The 12,865-nt window shown below is 45.4% G+C and overlaps 2 protein-coding genes across 2 annotated transcripts; both read left to right on the forward strand.

The window, feature by feature from the left end:
- Positions 1–495: 495 nt before the first annotated feature.
- On the forward strand, positions 496–1,750 carry LOC145942229 (uncharacterized). Its single transcript, XM_083048748.1, has one exon. The coding sequence runs from the start codon at positions 598–600 to the stop codon at positions 1,594–1,596; it is 999 nt and encodes a 332-aa protein (XP_082904874.1). The 5' UTR covers positions 496–597; the 3' UTR covers positions 1,597–1,750.
- An 8,856-nt stretch (positions 1,751–10,606) lies between these two features.
- LOC145942228 (uncharacterized) lies at positions 10,607–11,861 on the forward strand. Its single transcript, XM_083048747.1, has one exon. It carries the CDS (start codon positions 10,709–10,711, stop codon positions 11,705–11,707), a length of 999 nt encoding a protein of 332 aa, XP_082904873.1. The 5' UTR covers positions 10,607–10,708; the 3' UTR covers positions 11,708–11,861.
- The last annotated feature ends 1,004 nt before the right edge of the window (positions 11,862–12,865 follow it).

The raw sequence follows: 12,865 nt of genomic DNA on the forward strand, positions 1-12,865 counted from the left end.
CTGCGCGCAGTAACATTCGCAGGTTCCGTAAAAACCGACGGAGGATGTAGCGGGACTCAATACAGCGATCCGTACGGCACCTGGGATAACGCAATCGTCCAAGCCTCAATACGGATCACTACCCGGAAGCTGGAGTTACCCGTTAAACATAACACTAACGAGGTAATACTCCCCTCAGGTGTTCGCTGCCCCGTGACAACAGGAGAATGCAACGACGCAGACGGAGCCTCCACATACTGGTCGGTGTTACCTGCCGACAATTGCCATTTCGGCCGATACGATGTCCTATACGAAGGATTGGCACATCGCTTATCACCGAAATCAGCGCATAAGGACTCCCCAACGGTCTACACGGTAACGACACAAGATACCACGTTCGCGCTGGCACGCACAACCGAGACAAACATCTGTGGATATAAACTCCTGCGAACTGAGCACCCCAAGCTCTGCGTCCTCGAAACGCAGCCAGGACGCGTGTTCAAAGGTCGTTCAAAAATCAAAATCGACAATCTTGATATTTTCTCGTACGTAAACTCCAAGTTTATTTACGTAGAAAAACACCTCAGAACACAGCTATCACAACTATACAGAGACATAATGGAACAGAAATGCGCCCTGGAGAGACAAATCCTGCTCAACGCTCTCTCCCTTGCAAGCATTGCACCAGACGAGATGGCGCACAGAATTATGAAATCACCAGGGTACACCGCCATTACAGCTGGCGAGGTTATCCACCTCATCAAATGCGTACCTGTGGAATGCCGAGTACGACCCGTCGACAATTGCTACAACGAGCTTCCCGTCACCCACCAGAATAAATCTCTTTTCCTATTACCCAGATCAAAAATACTCACAAAATCTGGAACACTCAGGGACTGCAACGAACTCCTACCAGCGATGTACCAAGTGCACAACATATGGTACCGACTGACACCGAAACCAGTGGAGTCAATCGCACCTCCGACAATCCAGCCGTTAACCAAACCGTCATGGAGATACGTAAGCCCTGACTCGCTCGCCTCCAGCGGCATTTACACCAGCGAAGACCTGGATCGTCTGCGCGACCACATCATGTTCCCGATGGAAAAACCCTCAATGCTCAACACGATCGCCAGGGGAGCAATGGGACACGAAGTCCCCACAGGAAGTCTATCCATGCTAAACCTGCTAGACGAGAAAACACTCGACAAGCTAGCAGAAAACACGGGAGCACGCTTATGGAAAGGTTTCATAAGCTTCGGATCCGCCAGCGCCGGAGTGCTGGGCATCTTTGTCGTCGCACGACTTGCCAAATTAATAATAGACACACTGATCCATGGATACGCACTTCACTCCGTTTACGGATGGAGCCTACACCTCCTGGGAGCCGTATGGACATCAGTCACGAACATATTATTACACATGGGAAGACCGGCCGACGGAGGACAAAATAACAAAAGGAAGCAACCACCACTGGGACCACTACCCGTACAGGAAGAATCAACACCCCTAGCCCCCCCCTCACAAGAAGAAGACTCCCCACCAATACAAAAAGTGAAAAGTGAAGCGCATGTAAATTATAAAGAATTGCGCAACCTCCTCAACGAAGAGGTATAGACTCGTTCACCACTAGGAAATAAGAAAGTGTTAACCTTAACATTAAGCATAAATAAAATTATACCCACTATGATATAGAACTGGAAAAAGTTAGACATGGTCCAACTTTTTCTTCTAAGGGGGGAGGTGTCACGTCCGGCTACTTAAATTTTTCACTCCTATGCAAAATAATTCTAAGTTCTTATAACACCGTTTGAAATGCGCGCCAATGCCGGCCATGACATCTAACTCCGCCTAGTGCCTGAGCGCGGCGCTCCGCAGCACCTGGGAACTTCCCTACCACGGCAACTCCCTACTCTAGAGAGTTCCCCCACTCTCGGCCGCCGCAACCGAGCTGCCGAAAACCGAAGGACCTCAGAGCGAGCCCAGAGGAGCTCAGTTCTAATCGCGCCGTCAAGCAGAGCAGTCACCTTTAAGACTCTCTCCGAATTCTAAAATTCAAATTCTAACTCTAAGATTCTAATTCTAATTCTAAGACTCTAACTCTAAGATTCTAACTCTAAAATTTAACTTAGATACTTTGTATTACTCGTAGTGTTATACTAGAATAAAAGTGTTATATATATATATATTCTAAATTCATTCTAAATTAGTTCCAACCTCGTGTATCTCCAAGCCTATATTATTTCTACAACGCATCTCGAATTCTCTCGCCTGCACACGTCGAATAATCCATTCCTAACAAATTATTATTCTATAACATAGAAATATTTTCTGAACCTCGTAGTGATTATTCAGAGAGGACGAACCGCTCATAATCTCTCGCCGAAAGCAACAACAAACAGTGAGGACCGCCGCACGTTAATTATTGCAGAAGCGAAACGACGTTCAGAACGTTTAAATTTTACAATGCCTAAAACACGCGTCAAATAATCCATTCCTAACAAATTACTATTCTATAACATAGAAATATTTCCTGAACCTCGTAGTGATTATTCAGAGAGGACGAACCGCTCATAATCTTTCGCCGAAAGCAACAACGAACAGTGAGGACCGCCGCACGTTAGTTATTGCAGAAGCGAAACGACGTTCAGAATGTTTAAATTTTATAATGCCTAAAACACGCCGTGCAGGAAGAAAGAATCAACTACGGCGTATAACAGCACGACTACATCGCACTGAATCAACACGTGGTCTCTCTAATTTCATTGGAATCGACTATCATAACGACGCGGAATACGATAGATTGTTCGGCGACTCCGTGCCTTTTAGCATTAATAATAATAATAATAATCACGCGGACGTTAAATTACGGGAGTGGCCTACGCAATTGCACGCGATCGAAATCAAGAATTCCAAGGTGCCATTGAACGACATCCCGGACAACGATCCACGCCGTACAAGGTATCTGCAGAAAGGTCTGGCATCCTGTACACCCTCTACAACGCGGGTACCCCGGATCATCGCCATCCAGTCGTTGTCCATCCCTTGGAAATTAAATAAGGTAGGTGCTCAAGATATTTCTTTACAACACGAGCCTCCCTTCTGCCCAGGAACCCGCGAAATACAAGAATCTATTTCGGAAACTACGTCTACGCATTTTTGAATCACTTAACAATAATAACTAATAAATTCTCTTGCAATTTTAGAAATATTAGCTTACCACGTGGTTTCCAGAATATTCTCTGCGCGTCTTAAATTTTCTCATCTCCCAAAAAGAGAAATCGTGCGAAACCTTTTTTTTTTTTATCAAGGGTCAGTTTATGGCCCTCATAAAACTGCAGTAGGTATCCTACAGTCAACCCTTTGGAAAATTCTAAATCTTTCCAGAATATCTAGAAACTTCGTGAACGTGTTAGAACATTCAAATCGACCTCATGGCAACTATTTATTTTAACTAACATTAGTTTAAACAATTAACTCCTATGTGTCCAATAATACCGTCACACTTGGACATCCCCACCACTTTGCTCCTCCCCGAGGATGATTCCGAGGAAGAAATTATTGAAGAAACCCTAAATAACCTCCCGTATTGCCAACGGATAATCGGTTTTATTAATAAGGAAACAAGTGCCGCTCTCTGTACGGATTGCCGTATGCGTTTACCTATTGGCGTGCAATCTGAGTGGTTAACTTGCGCTAAGCATCTCCTCGTTATCGGCGACGTACCGACCGGAGTCGTTTGCTCAGTCTGCAATTTTTACCGACTGTCGACAACACGTGACATCGACCACCCTTGTTATCATTGCCAACGAGCTTACCTTCTGTACCGCCGTGGTGAAGAACCCTACCGTATCGACTCGGATGGTAATGCAGTAATCACTATTTTCCACTCCGTCAACGATTCACTCGAACGATTCCGCGGATACATGGACTGATTCGTCGGTAATCGAACCTATACGAAACGCTCCCTTTCTCCCAAAACGCAACCGTGACCATAAAGGAAATACCTGTCGTCGTGGGTATCCCCGGAGTAATTCCGAAATACGACGTAGTCCGCCCCGCAGTTCGAGTTCGTAGGTCGCGATTTAAATTTCGTAAAATTTACGCCGCAACTGCACCCCCGGACGTAACAAAACTGGTGACAGCGGTGGGATACTGAAATTTCCGAGCTATGGTCGGGACGCGCGGAAGACAGGGAGATAAGGAAGAATCGGTTGAAAAGGAATTCGCGGGAAAGGAATTAACTGAAGCACAGCTCGCGGATATACAAGCAAAATTAAAGCAAAAGGAAGTCGAAATTATCGAAGCTCAAAATCGTATTAGAACTAGGGAAGCTCTCGCGAAAACCAAAGAAATCAGCCTAAGAGAGGAGGCCGCACTCCTCGAAGAGCAACGGAAAAGAGCAGATAAACGAGAACGCGAAATCGAAACGCTCCGCGAAAATATGGAAAGGAATCCGGGAAAGAGCCAACCCCAGGGCACCATCCCTGAGGATATGAATTCCCTCAAAAACGATCTCCTCGCGGAAATCGAAATATTACGCAATGAGGTGAATCGGCTGCGGCGAGAGCCCAGTCCGTCTATCAGACTCTCGGGCCAACCTCTACTATCGCTCGACGACTCCGCCGGGCATTCCGAGTTACCTTCCGGACGACCCCAGTCCCCCAAGGTCTCCTTTCGCGAAGCGACCGAAACCGTGCCTACTTTCGACGGTTATAATATACCGTTAAGGCAATTTACACGGGCATGCCAACGCGCGAAAGAAATAATTCCCCCGACATCCGAACGCAACCTCACCAAACTCTTACTTAATAAGCTTAGCGGGCGTGCCTATAGCGCCGTCGAGGGGGAGCCCTGCGAAAGCATCACACAACTGATCGACCTATTAAATAACGCATTCGGGCCCGCGAAAACGATCGATCAATACAGGGGAGAACTTAGTATCGTATACTTAAAACCCCAAGAGCACATGTTAGATTACATCAGCCGCGTCAAAGATCTACGATCCGCGATTTTAGACGCCGAACGCCGCGCAATGGGACGCATAGATAATGAGACAGCCCTAAGAATCGACGAACTCACGGCACGATCCTTCTGCGAAGGACTCCCTCTGCAGTACAGATTGCAGATGGATAGACGATTATACTCCGTCCCGTCTGAGGCGTTCGCGAGAGCGAAAGAACTCGCAAAACGGGAAGAAATAGACCGCGATCGATATAAAACACGTGACCGCCGCGAACCCGAACCACCGCGAAACGAACATACGCGTCGAGGATACGCTAATACGCCTCCGCGCAACGAAAATTATTTTCGGGAACGCTATCCGAACAATACGCGTAACGATCCGGTGAGATTCTCCGACGAACGCCCAACATATGGCGATAGACGCCAAAATTACAATAATACTAACACAACCACTAATGCGCCTACTCGTTACAACGACCGTCGCAATAAATGGTGCCGCTATTGCAAAAACAACGGGCACGAGATAGAAGAATGCAGAAAACGTGAATATAATAATAACGTGCAAAAAAATGAGTCGGGAAACGCACCGAGCCCCGCGGGAAGGTCGGGTACACCTCACCAAGGGGCCTCTTCTCAAACGAACCGCCCGATAAGAGCGATAAGCACGGAACACGATTCGGAAACACGCGAATCGCAATGTTAACTCCGAACGATTTTTCACATGCGCCCGCGGTCACCATAGCCGCAGGTGGATTATCGACCGAGACATGCTTTATGATAGACACAGGTGCAGCGCCTAATCTTGTTAAACAAGGACAAATACTCCCCAACAACGACATTGATAAAAGTTCGACGATCTTCCTTAGCGGAATCACGAACGATAAAATCAAAACGCTCGGGACTATTAGCATAAAATACCTCGGTCACCAAATCAAACTCCACGTCGTCACCGACGATTTTCCAATCTCGCAAGACGGAATCTTAGGTTCCGAATTCTTACAAGACGCGTCTAAAATAGACTACGTCAAACGCTGCATCATTTGGCAAGGGGCCTCAATCCCTTTCAACGCCGAACAAACATTCACGATCCCAGCAAGATCGCGAACTACACTACCGCTCCGTGTTAGCGATACCAACGTTAGCGTAGGGTATATATCACGGATCCACGTAAACGATGACATCTACTTAGGAGACGCCATCGTCACCAACCGCAACGGCATAGCCTACATAAAAGCCGTCAATACAAGCGATAAGGATCTCAAGTTCAACTTACCTAGAATAAGTCTTCAAGAGATAGAAAAACTCTCTACATCCTATCCTCGAGACCATGAGGGCTCACCGCCCCCTTCTAAGAGTCGTAAAAGCACTCTCTCCAAATCTCATCCCTCGACCAAGAGTCATAAAACCTCCGAAGCCGCTCTCCCAACCTTAGGGCATGAGGAGACCTTCGCTAAGAAAACACAGTACGTCGCAACACTAAGTAAACAAAACACATCCCGTCCCGACGAGATTAAGACACTACTGCGACTCGATCATCTAAACACGGAAGAAACGAAACACGTACATAACCTAATACACACTTACAATGATCTGTTTCGCCTTCCTACCGACAAACTACACTCTACTAACGTCACCACACACACCATCCCAACGACCGACGAACTTCCGGTACACACAAAACAATACAGATACCCGCCGATGCACAAGGAGGAGATTAACAAACAAGTGCAAGAACTCATTGAGAATGATGTAATCCAACCATCTATGTCACCATATAACTCCCCCTTGTGGATCGTGCCCAAAAAACCGGACTCACAAGGTAACAAGCGTTGGCGAATGGTAATAGATTACCGAGCACTGAACGAAAAAACAGTCGGGGACGCTTACCCCTTACCAAACATAGTAGAGATCCTCGATCAGCTGGGGAGCGCGAAATACTTTAGTGTGTTTGACTTGGCATCGGGTTTTCACCAGATAAAGATGAACGAATCCCACACACATAAAACCGCGTTTTCCACTCCGTATGGGCATTATGAATTTAAACGAATGCCATTCGGGCTCAAAAATGCCCCCGCGACCTTCCAAAGGCTCATGGACCAGGTACTGTCGGGACTTCAAGGTGCCGAACTCTTCGTGTATCTCGACGATATAGTATTGTATTCCAGTTCGTTGCGAGAACACGAAATCAAATTCCACAAACTAGCGGAACGACTCAGAAGGGCAGGACTGCGCCTCCAGCCCGACAAATGCGAATTCCTCCGCAAAGAAGTCACATACCTGGGCCATGTAATAAGTGAAGCCGGAGTGAAACCCGATCCCAAGAAAATAACAGCGGTCGAAGATTTCCCTAGACCCAAACACGCGAAAAACATAAAACAATTCTTAGGACTCGCGGGCTACTATCGAAGGTTTATACCTAACTTCTCCAAGATAGCACAACCTCTCACGAATCTGCTAAAGAAAGAGGAATCATTCGTCTGGAAAGAGGAACAAGAGTCGGCTTTCACGCAGCTCCGCAATGCGCTTTGTAACGAACCGATTTTGCAATACCCAGACTTCACTAAACCGTTCATTGTAACTACCGACGCATCCGGATATGCGGTTGGAGGAATACTTAGCCAGGGCACTATAGGGAAGGATCTTCCTATAGCCTACACATCGAGACTATTGAATAAAGCAGAAATAAACTACTCTACCATTGAGAAAGAACTGTTAGCAATAGTATATAGTGTAAATTATTTCAGACCATACCTATATGGTCGACAATTCCAGTTAGTAACCGATCATAAGCCTTTAGTATGGCTACACTCAGTAAAGGACCCATCATCGCGTTTAGTCCGATGGCGTCTAAAATTACTAGAGTACGAATATAAAGTAGAATACAAAGCAGGTAAAATAAATGCTAACGCCGACGCGTTATCTAGAAACCCTGTTATCGAACAAATTCTCCCGCTTGTAAACACATCCGACTCCGACGAATCACTATTTTCGACTAATCAACATAAGAAAACACAAGCCCCAACAAATGTCGATTCTCCCATACCAACAAATGTAAATTCATCAACAAGAAATAACGTTGATAGTACCGCAGAAAATGAATCCGACAAAGAAATCGAGACTGACGATAGCTCCAGTTCAGACGAAGAGAATCAAATCTTCGATAACCCTAGAAACCCCTTTGAATTACGAGAACCGAACGCGAGATTCAAAATAATAACTATTCCAGATAACTTTATAACCAGAAAAGACAATCTTGTTATATTTGCTACGCAACAAGGCGTACCGCTGGGACGAGGAGCTCAAATGTTGCATGATAATAACATACTACCCGTAATTAAAGACGCCACGTTGGGCAGAGCAAAAGTTAATTGCAACGGTAACAGACACTTAATATCACTTATCGCTAAAGAAAGAGTCTCAGCCGCCACTGAAATAGAAATTATCAAAGAAACGCTACGCTCACTAAAGGACGTAGTTACAGAATTGGACCTACAGTCAATCTCGATATGTCAAGACAATGTAGATAGCATTACCTGGAATACCATATATTCATTGCTGCAGCGTACATTAAGCGACACTAATCTTAAGATATTCGTATGCGCAAACAAGATCGAAATTCCACTCCCTGCAGATAGAGAAAGAATTATAAAAGATAACCACAGCTCAGCGATAGGAGGCCATAAAGGAGTAACCAAAACGTATAACCGACTAAAAGAACGATACTCCTGGCCAAAGATGAAGGAAGACGTCTGTGAATATATTCGTAAATGTAAAGATTGTCAACTGAAAAAATTAGTAAGAGTAAAAACTAAACAACCAATGGTGCTTACAGATACGCCAGGCACAGCATTTGATAAAATCTCAATGGATATAATGGGACCTCTTCCTACAACTTCTTTAGGAAATACATACATTCTTACCATACAGGACCTTTTAACTAAGTATTCACTAGCCATTCCATTGAAGCACGCATCCGCAACCGACGTAGCCGATGCACTCACTAACGAATTCATATGTATATACGGCGCTCCTATAGCTTGGTTAACTGACCAAGGGTCACATTTCCTTAATTCTCTGTTGCGCAATATAGCACGTAAGTTTAGAATTAAGCAATATAAAACTACAGCTTATAGACCGCAATCGAATGGTTCGATTGAAAGATCCCACCATGTACTATGGGAATACCTTAAACAATATGTTAATAAAAACCGCGAATGGGATCAATTTTTGAAGTTAGCTACGTTCTCATATAACACTAGTGTACACGAAGGCACGCGATACACTCCGCACGAACTTATATTCGGCAAAATAGCGCGTGTCCCCTCCAACGATCCGCCACTAGAGAATGAAGAAAACGAAACATACTCGCATTATCTTCGAGAATTGTTCTCTAGAATCCGCGACGTACAAGATAACGCGCGCGAAAATTTAATAGAAGCTAAGATTAGATCTAAGAAATATTACGACAGGAAACTAAATGTAAAGGAATTTAAGGTAGGAGATAACGTATACCTATTAAAAGAACCCAAAAAGGGGAAACTATCCGACCAATATACAGGCCCCTATAAAATTATACAAATCCTAAAAAACCATAATGTTAAGTTAGCTATAAGTAATAATAGGTTTAGAATTGTACATATGGATAAGCTAAAACCCTCGCCACATCAAGCCCCTACCCCGGAATACCCCCACTCCGAAGATGACTATATCTCGGACACCCCGACGGAGGACGGGCCAGTAACCAGCCAACCACGACAGAATGAAGACCTACGCAAGCATACTAACTGCAATCGCACTGTTAGCCCTAACCTCTAATGGGCTAATAGGGTACGACTGCGGAGGCCGCGGTTTAAATATCACTACGCTCTCACTATTGGACATAGAAGAATGCAAAGTCGACGACATCGAGCCAAAGAAGGAAGAGGTCTACGTACAATTGCTACAGTTGAGCGAATTCGAGCACACATCAGGAATCCAGTGCAAAATTGAAGTCGACCGAACTGTCTATTACTGTGGGATGCACTCACACATATCTGCCGTACATAACGGCAGACGCGAGTACATTCACGAAACATCGGCCGATACTTGTAGAAAACTGCACGAAACGGGAACCATCTCCTTAGGATTAAACGGACATCTCTCCGACATTAAACCAAACGCTACCAATCTGCGCGCAGTAACATTCGCAGGTTCCGTAAAAACCGACGGAGGATGTAGCGGGACTCAATACAGCGATCCGTACGGCACCTGGGATAACGCAATCGTCCAAGCCTCAATACGGATCACTACCCGGAAGCTGGAGTTACCCGTTAAACATAACACTAACGAGGTAATACTCCCCTCAGGTGTTCGCTGCCCCGTGACAACAGGAGAATGCAACGACGCAGACGGAGCCTCCACATACTGGTCGGTGTTACCTGCCGACAATTGCCATTTCGGCCGATACGATGTCCTATACGAAGGATTGGCACATCGCTTATCACCGAAATCAGCGCATAAGGACTCCCCAACGGTCTACACGGTAACGACACAAGATACCACGTTCGCGCTGGCACGCACAACCGAGACAAACATCTGTGGATATAAACTCCTGCGAACTGAGCACCCCAAGCTCTGCGTCCTCGAAACGCAGCCAGGACGCGTGTTCAAAGGTCGTTCAAAAATCAAAATCGACAATCTTGATATTTTCTCGTACGTAAACTCCAAGTTTATTTACGTAGAAAAACACCTCAGAACACAGCTATCACAACTATACAGAGACATAATGGAACAGAAATGCGCCCTGGAGAGACAAATCCTGCTCAACGCTCTCTCCCTTGCAAGCATTGCACCAGACGAGATGGCGCACAGAATTATGAAATCACCAGGGTACACCGCCATTACAGCTGGCGAGGTTATCCACCTCATCAAATGCGTACCTGTGGAATGCCGAGTACGACCCGTCGACAATTGCTACAACGAGCTTCCCGTCACCCACCAGAATAAATCTCTTTTCCTATTACCCAGATCAAAAATACTCACAAAATCTGGAACACTCAGGGACTGCAACGAACTCCTACCAGCGATGTACCAAGTGCACAACATATGGTACCGACTGACACCGAAACCAGTGGAGTCAATCGCACCTCCGACAATCCAGCCGTTAACCAAACCGTCATGGAGATACGTAAGCCCTGACTCGCTCGCCTCCAGCGGCATTTACACCAGCGAAGACCTGGATCGTCTGCGCGACCACATCATGTTCCCGATGGAAAAACCCTCAATGCTCAACACGATCGCCAGGGGAGCAATGGGACACGAAGTCCCCACAGGAAGTCTATCCATGCTAAACCTGCTAGACGAGAAAACACTCGACAAGCTAGCAGAAAACACGGGAGCACGCTTATGGAAAGGTTTCATAAGCTTCGGATCCGCCAGCGCCGGAGTGCTGGGCATCTTTGTCGTCGCACGACTTGCCAAATTAATAATAGACACACTGATCCATGGATACGCACTTCACTCCGTTTACGGATGGAGCCTACACCTCCTGGGAGCCGTATGGACATCAGTCACGAACATATTATTACACATGGGAAGACCGGCCGACGGAGGACAAAATAACAAAAGGAAGCAACCACCACTGGGACCACTACCCGTACAGGAAGAATCAACACCCCTAGCCCCCCCCTCACAAGAAGAAGACTCCCCACCAATACAAAAAGTGAAAAGTGAAGCGCATGTAAATTATAAAGAATTGCGCAACCTCCTCAACGAAGAGGTATAGACTCGTTCACCACTAGGAAATAAGAAAGTGTTAACCTTAACATTAAGCATAAATAAAATTATACCCACTATGATATAGAACTGGAAAAAGTTAGACATGGTCCAACTTTTTCTTCTAAGGGGGGAGGTGTCACGTCCGGCTACTTAAATTTTTCACTCCTATGCAAAATAATTCTAAGTTCTTATAACACCGTTTGAAATGCGCGCCAATGCCGGCCATGACATCTAACTCCGCCTAGTGCCTGAGCGCGGCGCTCCGCAGCACCTGGGAACTTCCCTACCACGGCAACTCCCTACTCTAGAGAGTTCCCCCACTCTCGGCCGCCGCAACCGAGCTGCCGAAAACCGAAGGACCTCAGAGCGAGCCCAGAGGAGCTCAGTTCTAATCGCGCCGTCAAGCAGAGCAGTCACCTTTAAGACTCTCTCCGAATTCTAAAATTCAAATTCTAACTCTAAGATTCTAATTCTAATTCTAAGACTCTAACTCTAAGATTCTAACTCTAAAATTTAACTTAGATACTTTGTATTACTCGTAGTGTTATACTAGAATAAAAGTGTTATATATATATATATTCTAAATTCATTCTAAATTAGTTCCAACCTCGTGTATCTCCAAGCCTATATTATTTCTACAACGCATCTCGAATTCTCTCGCCTGCACACGTCGAATAATCCATTCCTAACAAATTATTATTCTATAACATAGAAATATTTTCTGAACCTCGTAGTGATTATTCAGAGAGGACGAACCGCTCATAATCTCTCGCCGAAAGCAACAACAAACAGTGAGGACCGCCGCACGTTAATTATTGCAGAAGCGAAACGACGTTCAGAACGTTTAAATTTTACAATGCCTAAAACACGCGTCAAATAATCCATTCCTAACAAATTACTATTCTATAACATAGAAATATTTCCTGAACCTCGTAGTGATTATTCAGAGAGGACGAACCGCTCATAATCTTTCGCCGAAAGCAACAACGAACAGTGAGGACCGCCGCACGTTAGTTATTGCAGAAGCGAAACGACGTTCAGAATGTTTAAATTTTATAATGCCTAAAACACGCCGTGCAGGAAGAAAGAATCAACTACGGCGTATAACAGCACGACTACATCGCACTGAATCAACACGTGGTCTCTCTAATTTCATTGGAATCGA

This window comes from Prenolepis imparis, unplaced genomic scaffold, assembly GCF_030444845.1.
Source record: "Prenolepis imparis isolate NDT839.2.m4 unplaced genomic scaffold, iyPreImpa1.0 SCAF_10, whole genome shotgun sequence".
In the NCBI taxonomy this organism is placed as follows: domain Eukaryota; kingdom Metazoa; phylum Arthropoda; class Insecta; order Hymenoptera; family Formicidae; genus Prenolepis; species Prenolepis imparis.